This window comes from Annulohypoxylon maeteangense (genome assembly GCF_022496945.1).
Source record: "Annulohypoxylon maeteangense strain CBS 123835 unplaced genomic scaffold GGS22scaffold_17, whole genome shotgun sequence".
In the NCBI taxonomy this organism is placed as follows: domain Eukaryota; kingdom Fungi; phylum Ascomycota; class Sordariomycetes; order Xylariales; family Hypoxylaceae; genus Annulohypoxylon; species Annulohypoxylon maeteangense.
The window spans coordinates 269,594-287,586 of NW_025953264.1; the positions used below are offsets into that span (position 1 = coordinate 269,594).

General features: G+C 46.1%; 2 protein-coding genes across 2 annotated transcripts; one reads left to right on the forward strand and one right to left on the reverse strand.

Annotated features, from left to right (window-relative positions):
• The first annotated feature begins 8,260 nt into the window (after nucleotides 1–8,260).
• On the forward strand, nucleotides 8,261–12,671 carry GGS22DRAFT_52328 (ras GEF). Its single transcript, XM_047967323.1, has 3 exons — nucleotides 8,261–9,406; nucleotides 9,465–11,780; nucleotides 11,833–12,671. The coding sequence occupies exons 1-3, from the start codon at nucleotides 8,573–8,575 to the stop codon at nucleotides 12,343–12,345; spliced, it is 3,663 nt and encodes a 1,220-aa protein (XP_047815757.1). The 5' UTR covers nucleotides 8,261–8,572; the 3' UTR covers nucleotides 12,346–12,671.
• A 3,845-nt stretch (nucleotides 12,672–16,516) lies between these two features.
• Nucleotides 16,517–17,429, reverse strand: GGS22DRAFT_191649 (uncharacterized protein; the record flags this gene model as incomplete). Its single annotated transcript, XM_047965152.1, has 3 exons — nucleotides 16,517–16,653; nucleotides 16,729–17,241; nucleotides 17,312–17,429. 3 exons carry the CDS (start codon nucleotides 17,427–17,429, stop codon nucleotides 16,517–16,519), a joined length of 768 nt encoding a protein of 255 aa, XP_047815758.1.
• Nucleotides 17,430–17,993: the final 564 nt, after the last annotated feature.

Sequence of the window (17,993 nt, forward strand, 5' to 3'; positions counted from 1 at the left end):
TAACTTCAAGTGCTAGGTGGTGGTGCTTTAAACATTCATCCAGCGGAGGTTGAGAGGGGTAACTGTTTGAAAGTTCAAAGCGTTTTGTAGAACAAAAAAAATAATAAAACAGTGGGATGTAGGCGGGGGGGAGACCTTGGAAAGTCAGCTCCAAATTCAATTCAGATCATTTCACTCCAGCCACAAAAAGGGGAGGGGAAGGGGGGGTTGATTGAGCGGGGCAAGGAAGGAAAGGAGGGATGAAGGAGGGATGGAAGAATGAAAGAACGGAAATGGAACCATGCGATACCCTGCAATGAGCCCATGGAGCTCATGGCAGTCCATGGCCGAGGGGTCCGTTCTTACCAAGCAGGAAACCCGAACACGTACTCCATCGACATTTCCACATCCATCTTGGCGTGCCACGTTAAGATTTTGTGACCCGTGACCCGTTCGTGTCGTGTCAAAAAGAAAAGTTACCTACAGCTTGCCTTAAACTTTAGCTACTAACCAAGTATATCCCTAATGTACCTATCGTAATACAGCGTTCCTAAGACTCAAATAATAAAAACTCCTCGGATCCATCCACATCCAGGAAAAGCAGCAACAATGGAAATCCCCAATCCAGTTTAGTGACGATACATTATTATAGGATGCCAACGCGGCTTTGACTATTTCTTTTAAGATGGGTTTAACATCTACATAGTGCCATCTCGCTATGTACGTGTTTGCATCTAGCATCAATTAGAAACTCTTACTACTCGTTAAAAATGATTATTTACATACATTCGGTATGATAAGATCGTGTCTCTTTTCATCCAATTATCACTGTTACGGATCATACGCAGGAGGTGGGAGATGAATCACTAGTCTTATAGATCTGCCCACCTCATCTCCGTGCTTAGACCATAAGATTAAATGTTCTAACTTCCAAGTTCTTAGCCAAAGACAATAATAGGTAATACATAATACATACAAGTATGTAGAAGATTTGCATCCTAAACATCTTCCATACATAGCAGCCTAGGTAGCTTGTGATTTTCACGCCTATATTGATTCAAAGAGATCGTCTTTGTAAGAAGACGATAGTCAGTAGGTAGACACTGACAGTTTCCCCTCCATCCCACTTCGTCGTCATTAGCCTCCAGCGGTTGCGCCATATCCCTCCACGTCATTGGCCTTGCTCAATCCAGCTCTCGAGACCAATGCCTTTGTAAGAAGTGTCCTCTGGTACTCTGATAAGTACTATGTCCATAGGGAATAATATTTCCACGTCTCCTATTAGTGAGAAAGATACCCAAATATCATCCGTGTAATGTTTCTCGCCACTATCGTCGCGCGAGAACATCCCTTCATACGCCGCCACACGGATTTCGTCGCCAATGCTGACATTTTGAAATCTCAGTCAGCCAAGATCCGGTTCGGATGCGATGAGAAGGCAATGGTTGTCACGTATATGTTCCCTAAAATGAGGATAGTTGTGCGTAATCTAACGGCGGCTACGAGGAGCAGCGAACCCCCGTCCGAAAATAGCTTCGGGGGAGGTAGATAACTGGTCAATCAGCTGCAAGCTGACCATCCGCCTCGCTTGCATATGCAAGAAACTGGAGAAGTGAGGCTAGTGCTGCCGAAAAAAGGACATCTCAAACCCCCAATTTTAAATTGAAATGCTATACATATCAACACCAGCGTGCTGCATATGTACAATGTTGTAATGTGAGAGAGGTGAAACGTGGATGAAATCCGCTGGTTACTATCGAGAACGTGATCTCAATGGCCATCATTCTGATCACGATGGCTTCATTGCCCGAAATCCTCCACGATTGGGACATATCTGGAGGCTCCAGAATCGGCCATATACCCATGAATCAAGTACCAGGTTTCCTCCCACTATGGTTTGCCGACTGCAAGATGCTACCTCACCGTCTTCTTGAGTGGTGAGGGGTTGAACAGTTGGGAGCGGGGCAGACAACAAATTTCGACGAGGAGCTTTGCTTTAAGACTGGCGATCGTTTAGTCCACATGATATCCATGCGTCTATGTACTTAGCCTTAAGTTATCTCAATAGATAATAGACCTTGTCCGGGCTCGTCGAGTAAGAAAGAAAGATTTATCTTATTGGTAGCTTTCCTACGTCCATCCTTCGAGGCATTGATACACAATTTTGATTTTTTAAAGAATTATTATCTAAGTACTGAAATATCCAGGGATGATAAATACGGAGCCATAGTCTTAAACATATCATATGGATATGTATTTTTAGCAACAGTTGTTGAGCATAATACTTGAAATTTCAAATATGCTACTCAAGACTCACATATGTACATAGACCTTCGTGGCCGATTAGATTAGATTTTCACCGTAGATTACCTTGACGGACACCAAAACTACATACATAATACTATGCGTATGTAAAACTCGGAAGTCCGTTCCCACTGCCCCACGCCTCTCGCAGGTTCCCCGATACTGGATACTCTGAAGGTCACGGGACGAGATATACAGACTCCTCATGTCCAGCGGAAGTGGAGGAAACCTCAATGCTCTTAATATTCTATTCCGGAACCGAATCATCTTGCCCCGTTCTCGACCGCGTGGCAAGACATAAGAGGTTTGCAGACTAGAATTGTATGACATAGCTACATTTAGGGAACAGTTCATCCCTTGATAATTAATAAATCCTACAGACCATTCAATTAACTTACATGTCGATAATCGTACTTACCTTAGGCAGGTATGTACATATGTATCATCGAAATACCGAGGTCCCGGCAAACTATTTGACACAAGGATTGGCGCTATACTGGACCTCTCACTTTCTAGCAATATATGAACACATTACTTTTTAATATCGAAAGCAAAGGATTGTTATACTAATGACAAATCGCCGGTATTCAGCTCGGCGTTCTGATGACTTGTCAGATATCGGCCGGTGTTGGCCTCTTTTGAAAGAGACAAGACGGGCAGCGGGTAACAAGCTCGACACGCTAGAAATATGAGTGGAGCGTCCAACTTACCCACAGCACTAAAATCGTCAAGGTGTCCTGACCGTCTTTAATGTGTCCCACTTCCTGTACTATGTACGTACTTCTCCGTCCGAGTCTGGAGTACAGTAGATCTTCCGCAGCTCGATTACCCTGGTTAGCTCCCGTTCTAAAGTTGGCATCGAGTGAGAAGAGTTCGTCTGACGTCGACGATATCGACGACTTCCAGGGCTCGTTTTCAGATCTTCTTATCTGATGGACTGAGGCATAATGGTCAATTTAGACCCGGATGATGTGCATGTAGACGGTGTGGGCTTATTTTTAACAGAACTCATACCGCCTCGAGGCCCCCTGGATTCCGACGGTCTACGATGCAGGAGTTGGGAATGGTTGAAACCTTGAAAGACGAGGGTTTTGGTGTTCGCGGGAGTCTTCCGGCTGAGCTCCACGTGTGCTAACCCAGATCGTCAAGCCCAAATAGGTCTAGTGTAGGTAATATCCGCCTAGACTCATCAATAGGAGGTAAAAAGGATCCACTTGACGCGATTCCCGAGCTGCATATTCCATCATTATGGTGCTTTTAAGGCAAGGCGTAACTGGGCTGCCGGGCTGCTGAGCGTACGGCGTACAGCGTACATGGCATTCAGAAGGCATGACAGACACCACTCGCTTTGGCTTAAACAGGGGAGCGGAAAATCCTTCTGATTGGCGTCCCAATGATCTGGAAGAACCACTGGCATCGACGGGCATTCTGGCGCAAAAGCCGAGATGACGGCAGTCCGTCTTCTCGCCGGATCTGGAACCTATCCCCTGAAGATCAACGCTTCTAACATAATAGGCGGCTGGACATACATACTTCGTACCACATATATTCCATGCCTTATACCACGCGACTAATAATATCAGGATTAATAGTATTTGTTTCTTATGATGAGTAATATAATACCTCAGCTATTATTCCGTCGGATTTGTGCGACCGAAATATGGACCTGGAATGACCCGCCTCTCCTCCGATGTTGAACATCGCGAACTCCGAGGATCCACGTGTAAACCGATTGTTTTTACATCTTATTGGAAAAAATGATGTTTTCGCTCTTCGCCCTTGAATAGTCGGAATGTTCGCGATACCAGAACGAGCGATCAGATTTTCTCAGGCAAGCAAACCTTGGAACACGAAGATATCCCCCATCATATGATATGTCATCCAGGCTAGATCAGTGTGAGCCATTCACAGTGATCGCTTGATATCATAATGTGGTTGGAAACAAATTCGACGATATCCGAGTTTCTCAGATCGTATCGACTATCCGATTTCCCCTTCTGATGAGCGAGACTACATGAAATGTGGTTTTCATAGAAGGGCAGGCGGCTAATCCCTTGCGCTATATCTGGAATTGGTCCGTCATGATCTATCACCCGCGTTGAAGGCGTGCGTTAGGAGACAGTTCCGCAGCACCCGTTGTGCTCACCCGAATGATTCCGTGTTGCACAGCTCGTCTGTACCACACAGTTCGAATGCAATTGGCTGTACACGAGTACACACGAGTACAATTGGCGCAGTCTGTGTGGTTGTGCTGCATGGTCTGCCGGATCACCCCTCATTAGGTCGTAGGAATGCAGAAGCAATCCACGTGGTATTGCGGGAAGCCAATTGGGGGCAGAAAAGCTGAATTTTTACAAGCTTCGCGCACCCCGATCTTGTTTATTGAAAGGTCGCAGGATTGGGCAGATGACAGGTAGTCTCACAACTATTTTGGTCAACTTGGTTAAGGTGGTAGAAATAAGAGTTGGAGGATTTTGGGGGGTCGATGATTACTACCGCTCCCAGGCAATGGCGTGGGGGTTCGTTGATGCTCGATGCAGCCTTTCTAACTCAGGAGAAGCACTAAAACTCATGATAGACCATGATAGACTTGGAATAAGCCTGGTTTATACTCTCAACCAGTTTCATAGCTCGATGACGTTGCAACATACATAACACTAACGGCAGTCTAGGAATCCCCCTGAGATAAACCCATAGATTATTGATCAAGAATCAGATTAACGAAAGGGATGCATCTATACCCATCTATTATACCTATCTACAGATTATACTATTGGTCACTCGCATGAAGGTGCCTACCTAGGTAGGTATGTTTGGAGACCGGAGTCGTTCTATCTGCAGACTATGTCATTTGGACGTTTCTTGCATCACTTCAACCTCTTTCTCGTCAGTTATAATTTAAGAGATAAGTCTCCCTTACGTCTATTTTACCTCGGGACAATGGAAACAAGTTTGAAGTGCTCGATCTGAAATTGGTCTGCTACTGATCTATGTTCTGTTCTGTAAACACTGAACACTGAACACTCAACACCGAACATACCCCTCTAGATGATCATGTTAATCGGTTACATCAGCCCCGTCGGGATTCTGGTTCAAAGGGGTTACAGGGATGCCGACTTTCTCTACTATGGTAGCATAGGATGAACAATCTAACGGGCGAGGTTCAATCGAATGATCTCTACTTTCCAAACACCATACTCGATAACAGGACAATATAATTCAGGGGTATGTTCAACGGTTGCAAGCATTAACATTAAAGCAGCGGCTTTCCATCTCCGACCCACTTACACAGTACTATTTCCTGTTTGTTCATTGGATGGCGTCCGTTTGCGAAAGCTTCTACGTCTTCCATGCGTCTTCCAAATATTCCGTCCGCTTTCCAACCTGTTGACGGGTATGATAGAACAATGGTTGTAAACGAACAGAAACCCACGTGTGTTTGACACGCGAGAAGAAACATTGAAACTTGTATCAGGTATACGGGTCAGATACTACCTATTATCTAGTGTCTACCCACGCAATCTATGTGTTCTATTCCCGTCGCATACCGCATATCTTCCTATCGCTTCACCGAGCCTCGAAGCATTTAGCGCGATGATTACGGCGTACACTGTGGATGTATGTATGCATAATACCGTGTGTTCACCAGGTTCGCCAGGTTCGCTAAGCGGAACGAGCACGAGGTCACTGCAGCTCGCATGCATATATCCATACGTATGCGCGACGCATTTCGTGAAGGCGACATATCGACCCCTCCCCCTCATAGTTCTTAACTAATGGGACGAATCAAGCTTCGGATTGGAGCTCTCATTTTGGCGTCTTTTCGAGATAATAACCTTGGCATCGATTGTTGGTCTCGGTCTTATAACTATCGACGGAAGGTTTATGAAAACATCATAACAAAACTTATTTGCCTACTTGACTACACCATGGATCATTCCATGTGCCTCCACACTTCATGATGACATTTGATAACGAATATCAACCACTAGTATTTAAAAACCAACAGGACGCCTACTTACATACCTACCTACCTAAGCAACTTGGAACTAAGAGGTAAGCTTATTATTCCAAGCTTCCAAAAGCAAAGTTGTATCGTACTTACATAGGATAATAATAAGTCGCATCCATGAATACCTATGATACAGTGTAAGTTATCTCCTATAAACACGGAGAAGCAGTTGGGAACTACGACGTACAGTATCAATGAAGGATACCAACTGTAATCTGGCCATTGAGGTCCCCGACTAGATCCTTGCTCGGATCTCAATCGATTGTAAACTATTATTTTCCTCCCCCTTTTAAAATCAGACCAGTCACTCGGCATCTTTTCGAATGAGCGGTCGGCCAAGGTTACAGCGCACAAAAAAAAGTGTATCGTATTATGTTAGCTTATGCCAAATATGCCAAATATCTCAACTAGACGCAATTGATGACCTGGGATGACTTGAGATGACCTTTTTAAGTTGACAGTTGACTAAAGCTGACTGAGAAGATGACCTACCTACTATGTACTGTACCTAAGTAGGTAAGTAGGTGATAGGTATTAGGCATTGTACAATACGGGATGATGACTTGAAGGGATGGATTTGACCGAGATGATGATGGGTGTTTTTTATCGATAATCCTTCTTTATTCGCATGCTCCTTCTTTTACCAGAAGGTGCATTGATTCTAGCATAATAGTAGGCAGGTACAATGGTACTATGGTACACCGACATGGAGCAAATCCGAATTTGCGGCACGCGTACACAGACCACGCCAGCGGGGTGTCTTGATAATATCTTAGTCGTCCTCGTCGTCTTGGTACTACATAGTAGGCATTCTTGGTATTCTGCATTCGCCAATGAACAACAAGTTCTATCATACCTCCTATGCAAAGACCGGATAATACATAGTATATCTAAGTATATCGAGGAATAAAATATGCACATGCTCAAGACTTTACTTGGTACACTATTTAATACCAGACTTTTCTATCCGGTCCATTGGGTCTGTGTAATGTGAAAGAATAGGTCCAATCATAATTCCCAGAAGGCAGGAAATTTAAAGGGGTCTTTCACAAAGAAAGAGGGGTATGTCACTAAGAACCATGTACTATTACCAAATGAAGAATAGTCAACTCTAACTTACCTACCATAACGGTTACCTTGTGAACTTTTTATGAGCAATTATGAACATAAACCACATAATACGACGCAAGTATGAATAGTACTATGGAGTACAAATCAATACAACCAGTACAACCGACGTGAGGGAAACGAGTACCAGCATCAGCACCCAGCACCCAGTACCCAAGCACCAGCACCTGGGTGACCCCGACTTCCAGATCTCGCTCTTACCTGACCTATCTCGTACCTACCATCTACCATCTTTACCTTACCTCCGGGTTGTGATTATCGCCTGGGAACCAAGGGAAAAAAAACAAACGACCCCCCCTTTCGTCGATTAAGCAACATTGAACAACTTCTTTCTACCACTGCAGCTGCACCACCACCAGCTCTAAATCCCATAGGCTGCAACCCTCCTTCAACCTTTTTTTTTTCTTACGGTTTTCGGTGCAGGGCTATGTAGGCAGATATTTGTTACGGCCAATACCTATCACCCTATCACCTATCTAGACCCATTCTCTTTCAGCCCTCAGCCCTTAACATTAATTCATTAACACATTAACATTAACACATAAGCCCGGGACAACCAGGAGACCTACCGACTAGCCTTTCTCGTCAACGAATTGCACTCCTTACCTCACTTTCCTTTACCCGCCCATCGACAAGATTCATCAACCATTCATATCATCTCCTGTGCCATTCTACGCCGGCAACGAGACCCTTAGCGCTTGTAGGCAAAATTCAAAGGGGAGGAGTGATCTTTTTTTGATTGAAGGAGAAGGGGGAAAATTACCATTGAACTAGACATTTTACTTTTCTCTACCTACTTACTAGGTAGTATTTCGTTCTTTCGTTCTTTCGACCTCAATTCTGAATACCGGACACTGGGCACTGGACGTTGAACACATCAGATCGGTTCGAACACGCGATACCCCCAAATTAATGATTTCGAAGACGATAGCGACGACCGCGAGATTTGTCAACGCACACCATCGCGTTTTCACCTTCGTCCCTCCTTCATTGTGAGACGATCTTTAGCCGGTTGCCTTACCTGTCTACGCGAGTTTGACGGCTTAGCCTCTCTCTACTTCGTATACCCTTCCATATTGACTCTGGCATGATTTAATTCTATTCTTCCGGAAATCACTTTTAATCACGCTTGGCGCATCCGACGTCACGATGCTCATGACGCAGTCCCCGGTGTCCGCAATCGTAACAAACCAGAAAGATAACAAGTACAATTCGCGCAATCGATCTCGGTCTAACACACTAGACAAGAACCCTGATTCTGCTATAGAGCTTAGGAACCCGGCATCGTTGGGTCAGTCCAGCGGTGACCGCGACTACAACCCTTATAATTACAAGATGAACGGCATACTAGGAACTGCGCCTCCCGGCACATTGTACGTACGAGCACTTTACGACTATGAGGCTGACGACCGAACAAGTCTGAGTTTCCACGAAGGCGACGTGATTCAGGTCATCACACAGCTCGAAAGTGGTTGGTGGGACGGTGTCATCAATGGGGTCCGAGGCTGGTTCCCAAGTAATTATTGTCAGATCATCACAAACCCCGAGGAGATCCCAGAACACATGCAAAATCTCGATGAGGACAATGGAGACGATGAGCTAGAAGATCAAGTAGTATATGAGGAGGAGTACGATGACGAGAATGAGTCAGATGCTGACTTAACCGGGTTACCTTTCGAAGGCGAGAAGACGAGGAAATCTGGTGCCGATTTCTGGATACCACAGGCCACACCCGATGGCAGATTATTCTACTACAACACCAACACTGGAGAGAGCAGTATGGAGCTCCCACTCGAATCGCCGACTTCTAGCGCCGAAAACGGGCCCCGGGACCGGATGAACGTAAATATGCCGGAGAGGACGAGGCTACCATCAGAAGTCATGGTAAGAGGTTTGATGCAAGATGAAGATGAAGATTCGGAGGCAACGTCAGCTTCGGAACTTGAAGGTGAATTGTTAATGAAGAGCTCGATGGGTTCCTTGGTAAGTGCAACCATCTACGCGTAAATATCATTGTCACCCACTCACAAGTGTTACGTAGCCCCCACGACGTCGTGGTTACGGTAGCGACAGCGTCGGAGTCTCTCCATCGCCATCCATGGACTCTATCAATGGCTCCCAGGGAATACGATCCCGAACTGACACATTCATCAATACTAACATCGCAATGTCCGCCGGAGGTCAAGTACCGACATTGGCATCGGCTACATCCTTCACCGGTGCTGGTTTTAACCTTCCGCAAGCAGCTACGATACCTCGCTCCTTTTTCGATGACGGCACGACGCAGCCCCTGTCGTGGAACCTTCTCATAGCAAACATGAAGCATGCTATCGACCGCTACCGAGATGCAATCACGAGTAATAATAGGTCCGAGTATGTTTCTCGCGCAGAGGATATCTCTGATCATTTGCGACTGCTACTTGCTGCCGGTTCGGGTACTACAGATAACCACTCAGGCCAACCTTCTATCATTTCTACTAACAAAGCGCTCTATCCCCATTTCCGGGATATGATGTCTAAGTTTTCTAAGCTTGTTATCTCGTCGCATATAGCTGCTGCCGACTGGCCGAACGCCGAGTCCGTCCAGAAGTGCATGCAAGAAGCCGACGGTGTGCTCGGAGGTGTTTTCAGCTTCGTTGAAGTCGCAAGGCAGCAAAGGGGAGAAGAGATTCCGCGACTGTTTCCCGGCTTTGTCATTGGTAGCACGACTGGTGGAAGCTGGCAAAACAACGGACTTGGTCCTCGCGATCCCATCACGTCGAATTTCTTGGAGGACGATGATATATATGCCGAACCAACGGGAATTCTCGACGGGAAACTTCTTGAAAGGCTCGACGAGTACAAGAGGATGCTGGTTTCCAGTATCAGGGAGCTAGAAAAGAATCTTGGAATATCGGACAAGATTGTATCTCCGTACAAACACGAACTTGTTGGCAACAACGTCTGCATCGCCGGCGGAAGGGTTTTGGAAATGTTTAAACCTTGGATCGCGATGATCGAGTCCATTGATCTTTCGTCGCTTGGAAATACCATCCAAACACCTCAGCTTGCCGACTACGGCACCAACAAGCAAAGTCTCTATGATAATATATCTGACCTTGTTTTAGGGTGTCAAGCTGTCGCTGGTCCGCTAGGCGATGAATGGTCCGAGGTTCGCGGTGAGTCGTTGGAAGGCAGACTCGAATATGTTAGACAGTGCGCTAGAGCATTGGAAACAAATTCTTCTCACATTGGCTTTTCACTCCAGCTTCTCTCTGAACAGGTACAGATCAACATGCAGCAGCGGCAGGAGGCTCGTATGCGGGAGGACAGCATAGGGAGGGAACCACCCAGAAGAGATACCATGCCCTCTTACGATCCGATCCACTCCCGTTCTGGTTCTCGTAACCTGTTAGACGCTAGGCCGGCTCTAATGGGATCTATATCCTACACCGAAGGCGAATATCCCGCGAAGCCCAGAAAGACTAATAATCTTTCAAAGATCGCGCAAATCCTAGGGGAGGGGTCTGTTCCCCAAAGCGCCATTCAACAAGTCGAGGAGACGCCTGCATTCTTGCGACTTGATCTTGAAAATGACCTGTCTTGGGATCTTAAGTCGACGCCGCCGGCAGTTAAAGGTGGTACACTCTTGGCGTTGGTCGAGCAACTGACGAGACACGACAAGTCGGATTTCAGCTTCAACAACACGTTCCTTTTGACATATCGATCATTTACGTCAGCACGAGAACTATTCGAACTCCTGGTCAAGCGCTTCAATATCCAGCCACCGGAAGGATTGAGTTCCGCTGATTACGATATTTGGAGGGATCGGAAGCAAAAATTAATCCGCTTTCGTGTTGTGAACATCATCAAGACTTGGTTTGAGAATAATTGGATGGAGGAAACGAGTGATGAGACTAAACAGCTCATCAGAGATGTCTACGCTTTCGCACGAGACACCGTCAAGTCCACGGAAACCCCCGGTGCAAACAATCTCATGTCCGTCTTAGACCAGCGTCTCAACGGCAAAGAAATTTCTTCCAAGCGCATGGTCCAAACGTTTGCTAACAATGTTCCGCCGCCAATTATGCCAAAGAATATGAAGAAGCTCAAGTTCCTTGACATCGATGTTACCGAGTTTGCTCGCCAGCTAACAATTATCGAATCGAAGCTATACGGCAAGATCAAGCCGACGGAATGCCTCAACAAGACTTGGCAAAAGAAGGTTGGCGAAAACGACCCTGAGCCGGCACCAAATGTAAAGGCGCTTATCTTACATTCTAACCAAATGACGAATTGGGTTGCCGAGATGATTCTCGCCCAAATGGATGTGAAGAAGCGAGTGATTGTCATCAAGCATTTCGTTTCAGTCGCAGATGTGAGTATTGATATAAACTCGGTTCAAGTCTTCAGATTACTAACGATACCAGAAATGCCGGGGCCTTAATAACTTCTCTACTCTAACATCGATCATCTCCGCCCTTGGTACTGCTCCGATTGCTCGTCTAAAGCGAACCTGGGATCAGGTTCCAGCTAGGACTCAAGCCGTTCTAGAGACAATGCGACGTCTAATGGCGAGCACGAAGAACTTCGGCGAATACAGAGAGACTCTACATGCAGCAAATCCGCCATGTATTCCTTTCTTTGGCGTCTATCTTACCGATCTCACGTTTATTGAGGATGGTATTCCGTCGATCATTAAGAAGACGAACCTCATTAACTTTGCCAAACGCGCAAAGACAGCTGAAGTGATCCGTGACATTCAGGTTTACCAGAATTCACCGTACTCACTTCAACCCGTGCCCGAATTACAGGATTACATTCTTAGCAATATGCAGGCAGCTGGAGACGTACATGAGATGTACGACAAGAGTTTAGTAGTTGAACCGCGTGAGCGCGAAGATGAGAAGATCGTAAGGTACGTCGCCACCAGAATTAAGTGATTAACATCGGGGCTTACCTTTCCATCGTACAGAGTTCTCGCTGAGTCCGGTTTCTTATGAGCCAACCCCACTTGGCATCCATACCAGGCCGTGCCACACAGCTGTATGCTTGACGTAATATTAAACCAGGTCGTGCACAAAATAGCAAATAGGCTTGTTTGGACTATTTGGGTTACGATATGGGTGGGTAGGGGTTATCATTCATCGTATTGTAAACCATCTTTCCAATGCTATATGGAGCCAGCATTACTTGGAGATTATCTTTACAGCACACTGGGGGTTCCTGGTACCCCTCGGCTTATGTTCAAGCAGATTCTCCCGGCTTTGGAAATCGTGACCGGCATTGGGAGTCAGGTACAGGGGTAAAGTAACCAGAGGAGTACTGTGGGGGTGGGGAGCTAACTAGTTGTGAAGACAACATTGAATGTGTTGTAAAGTATACCCCGTCCTAACCTCACCCAGAAAAGAATAGATATGGTGGGAGCAGGAGTAGCATCTACCTGTTTAGGAGTACGTTTGAATCTAACCACATGTCGATTGATGAATCAAACGGGCCAGGTGGACAGTGGGGAATCTCAAAATCGTTGCTAAAATATGGACGACGGATGTCCATCACGAAAGCAACCGCAACGATATGATGACGAGGGATAAATGAAAAAAAAAGTTCAGGGGAACGTCTTGTCGAGGATTGTGGAGGAAACCCAAAAAGTTCAAGGGAAATATCTGAGGTGGCCCATGGTTTTGGGGCAATGTCACCTACACCACATAGACTTCGTTCACTATTCAAACAACTACACAGTTGGTTCCTTTGTGTTATTTTTTCTATGTGGAAGGGTCGTTCTCCGGTATTCCAAGAGAGCTTTTGGGCCTTCGCAAGAACGGCTTTGTATAATGCCAGATTTACATGTCAGTCTAGGCGAAATGTCCTTTTGTTATGGGCTATATACATAGATCGGTCGGTCCTCGGTGACATTTCACCCACTGGGACATAATTTGCATCACAGATTCATATACTGAGTCTTTTTTTCATCCTGTAGATGTGGTTGTTCGATATGAGTGAAGGTGTATGTATGTATGTAGTCGGCCTCTTTCAGCCTATTGACCAGGGTTATTTCATGGATAGATCTACGAATTAGAAGAGTATTAAGCGAACCAATTAATTTCTTTCCCAAGACATTCACTCTATACATATTCTAAGCTGCCGTTTTCCCAGTCTGACTACCGTTACCGACGTGTAGCTAAGACTGTAGGTACCTACTTCGGTTTTGAAGGTGCTCGAATGGGATATTACACGACGTGCTTACTTATCCTCCCTACCACGCAACAGGGTGTCATTGGTGGCTTTTCTCCAACCCCCTCCATCCTCGACTTAAACCCGAGCAGACGAAACCCCTGAGGATCGTAGGCACGCGTGGCAATCGCCATCTTATCTTCTAGGGTTCTGGCTATAAGTTTCGTCAACTATTGCATGCTGACTGTATTAGGTGATGTTTGTTATACCTGGGATTTACGGAGGCGGGAGAGAGGGGGATAGATACATACCTAGTAGATAGGTCGGGTAGCTTCTGGTACTTTGCTTCGATGTTCTATTGCGATGAGCACTAGAGATGTACAACATACGCGATTCGGCCCGCGGGCGCGGAAGGATTATTAGGTGCAGACGCCACGCGCCCGCATGGCGATCGGAGTTGGATGTGTTTTAGATGTACTGTCATGTAGGTATGTATGTGGGATATGGAGATGTTCTCGCTTTCGTACCTACCTAGGTATACAGGTAATTTGCGTTATCTGATGCTATACTGCGACGACGGAAAGGGTGTGGTTATAAGTCAGGAGTGTGTTGATCATATCATTTCCGATCAGAAGGATTCTCGCTTTTCTTCAGCTTCTTCTTTTATTCGTATAGACCTAAGAGGTATTCTATTTAGCATGTACTCATTCTAAACAGCGTACTTTCTAACTACATCTCAGATACCTAACTACCTATATCTCCGTCCAGATAGATATTTCCCCGCGCAGTATATACAGCTAAATATCATATACCTAGTAGGTATTATTCATCTCGGCCTCATCTTACCCCTTACTGCGATCTGACCCTACATGTCTGCGTTTGTTTCCGCTGTTTGAGATTATCCCATACGTCTGGATATATGTATGTACCAAGTTAATCCCCGAAGCTTACTGGCGCCCTCGTGGCATCTATCCTCTTTGAGGGCTCTCTGGCCGTAGGTGCGTTCGCGCCAGCTCCTTTCGCATGCCACCTCCAAGTTCCCCGCCATTCAGCTGTGAACGCCACCACACCACGTCCAAGTTCGAGAGATCCGTGGTCCGAGAAGATTGCCAAGCCCGTTACTCTACATATTTTCGCTTACGTAGCTACCTCCAGCTACCTGCTTCTACTGTACCTAAGTAAACGATATCTTGTTTTAGGGCGAGGATACCGCATGGGGTACATGGCCATAGGTTCCAGCAATGCCAAACCCACATGAGCCTGTTCGTCGATGCTACATCGCACAACCAACCCCCCCCCTACCAGTCTGACTTGCATACGCCACTATCCCACGAACTACATCTTGCTCGTGTGCTCTCATGTATTGTGTATAGAGGACTTGTGTTACTCCAGACACATGCGAACACTGCGTCCGCACACCCCATTGGCCGATATACGCGGTCTTAGTTCTGTGTCAGTGTAGGTGTAAGTGTATAGTGTCATGTATGTTTGAGGAGAAGAGACATTCCATATAGGTAAACTCTTACGGCCGCAACTTGCCTACCTAGACAAGTACTTAACTGCCTAGGTACTTATGTATGTAACTGAGATATTTTGGAGGATTGGCGGATCTGCTGTGACGCCGAAATCAGTCACGCATAGTTAGATTATGCTGTAGTTATCTTTCCTGACGTTCTCTTTCTAGGTACTGTAGGCGCAGACTGTGTGTACATCGAGGTACATCACGAAAACATCGCACATATGAACACACCCTCTACCCAGTAAATATTAAAAATGCGCATACTTGGATTGGTTGAGAAGAAGAAAAGCATGCGCATACACGGCTAAGAACATGAGCCACAATATTTGCCAATAATAGCCACAAAAGCAACCCTCAGGAGAACGAGATTCGAAGGTCTATAGCATTAGAACGACCTAGAATGCATATCTCAAATGGTCATGTAGTATATTGGAGAGGCAAGATATTCGGGCGAAATTATACTCGGCCGGGTTCGAGTCTCGGCGACGTCAGTTTCCCCTGACAGGCATGCCACATGGCTCATCTGTCAGGCCTCCTTGCGCATACATATTCTCTTATCGTGTCAGGGGCAATGATTTGATATCCCTAGAGGTAGACATTGATAACAGACATCATAACTAATATGGAGAAGGTAATGACATTAGACATTATAATAGGCCACGGTGGTTTTGTAGCTGGAAAAAGGATATAGACAAACCCTAACCCTAACCCTTGAACCATGGTTCTTGCTAAGTTCCAAAGGAAATAGAGATAATAGTAATATACTTCATGGTGCTGTTTTCAAGGCTACGAGAGTTTTTAATAAAGCATCTCAAGTGAGTTTCTAGTTTATTAGGCTTGCTGATTACACCAAGATACCTACCTAGGTACCTCGTATCAGAAGAATGGATCACCCCTATATCCACCAAGAACCATATGGCTTTGGAATTTCGTATATTCCCTTAGTCATAAAAACTTTGATAGGTTTATCTCATGAAGAACAATTGTAATAAAAAGTGATAGAGCTATATTCAAATTTCGAAAGGTACCTATTGTCGAAGAGTTAGGTTATATCTTTCAATAATCCGTTCCGCCTTATGTGGATTCATGGCGCTGCCTAGGTGAGCATCAAAAAGACCAGTTATACTACCCTCAATTTCACCATAAACTTACCTATCCAACAAGTTGAAGTCAAGATATCATATAACAAGACGAGTTAAAACTAATAGGTAACAATACATCAAGCTCGAAAATCCAAAGCCAAAGGGGGCTCCAGCTCGACACCGACCTAGGTTCCTCCCATCATAGGTTCGTTCGTCCATACTAATCAAACAAGGGGGAGCTCCGAAGCCTCGTAACCTCATAACTCCTAGAGGTCGTAGGTTATCATGACACATATCCAGCAAGACTGACAATCGAGAAATAGACAAACACAACTCAAATCAGTGGCGGTGCAATTTGTCCTTGATCTTCTGGCCAATACTCTTCTTCTCCTTCTTATCGCCATGCCCTTCACTATGTCCCGCCGCGTCGGCGTCGTTGCCATTAGCGACATGCATACCCTTCTCATCCATCAGACCTGCACTCGTTAGCATATATCCCTACGCGCAAACCCCTATCCACCTCATCGGCAACAACGCATGGCATAACTTACGGTCAGCCTCTTTCCCAGCCCCAGGCTTCGTCGCATCGAAGTCTCCCCCATCAGCCTTCAACCCACTACTCTTAACATACTGCTCCCCAGTGCCCTCACCCTTACTCTTCGCATTCGGTCCATCTTCCTCCTCCTCCTCCCCTTCCCCGCCCGCAGTCTTCCCCACACTCTCATCCGAAACCCCCGCGTTCCCTCCATGCTGACGCGCCACTTCCTCCAAGGGCTTCGGACCCGGCCCCTCGAGCTTCTGCGCCTCGTTCGGGCCGTCTTCCGCGTCGTCCACATCGGTCGGTGCGGCCTTGGGGTTCGTCTGTGGGTTCGACGGGTCCCGTGTGTCGGCTTGGCTCTTAGATGAGTCTTTGGGCCCGCTCTTGGCTTTGAGGTCTGTGGATGGGTTGGCTGGGGTGTCGGCTGCTTCGGCGGCAGTGCCGGTTTCTTTGGAGAAGTGAGCGGCTGAGGAGTCGGTTGCGCCGTTGGCTGTTTCTAGTTTCGCGGCTTGGGCTTTGGGGTCCTCTTTTAGAAGGGGTGTGTAAGCTCTATGTTCATCATGTTGAAGTGGGTGGATTAATAGGGGGCGGGTTACCGATGTTGCCGGCGTCGTACGGTTCTCCCTTAGAGGGGTCGCCGGTGTGGCCGGAGATGGGCTCTTCACCACTTTGTTTGCTCTCACCCCATACAGCCTTGGCGGCTGCCGACGCCATGTTGTTTACAGTCTCCATCATGTAGGTAGGTAATTAATCTAAGGCGGTAGTATACTGTAACGAATATTTTCTAATAGCTTAAGATGATATGCTTGGCAAGCGGAGAGATGGAAGTTTATTAAGATCTTTAGGTCGTATTAGGTTGTATGAATCCGGGGAAACGAGATACAGCTAACTCTAAGAGAAGAATGGATTTAAGATAGCATATTATATGGAGATCTATGTTACACATATAGCACGGTAAGGCAGAGTGACGGAGTGACAGTCCAGAAAAGACCGGATATGAGTGGGCTCTCCCGCTCAGTGACGTCTTTCATGATGGCATACGCAGCATACGGTAATTTCCCTGCAAGGGTCTGCAAGGGAAAGCGGCTTAGGATGCTTACGAAGCCGTGAAGGCATGGGTATTGGACTTTTGAACAAAGAGAAGACCGTATTCTCTCTTTCTTCTTGTAACGTGCATGTGGCTTGACGACATCGATTAAAGGCGGGATTGGAGCTTCGGATTGGTCGCCACCATATACGAATTAATTGGATAGGCTGATAGATACCTAGAATCATGTA

Bases quoted from the DNA above. Each gene is read 5' to 3' on its own strand.
- GGS22DRAFT_52328 (XM_047967323.1), top strand. From the start codon at position 8,573: ATGCTCATGACGCAGTCCCCGGTGTCCGCAATCGTAACAAACCAGAAA. The intron at 9,407-9,464 runs GTAAGTGCAACC...AGTGTTACGTAG, and splicing joins AGAGCTCGATGGGTTCCTTG to CCCCCACGACGTCGTGGTTA. The intron at 11,781-11,832 runs GTGAGTATTGAT...TAACGATACCAG, and splicing joins ATTTCGTTTCAGTCGCAGAT to AAATGCCGGGGCCTTAATAA.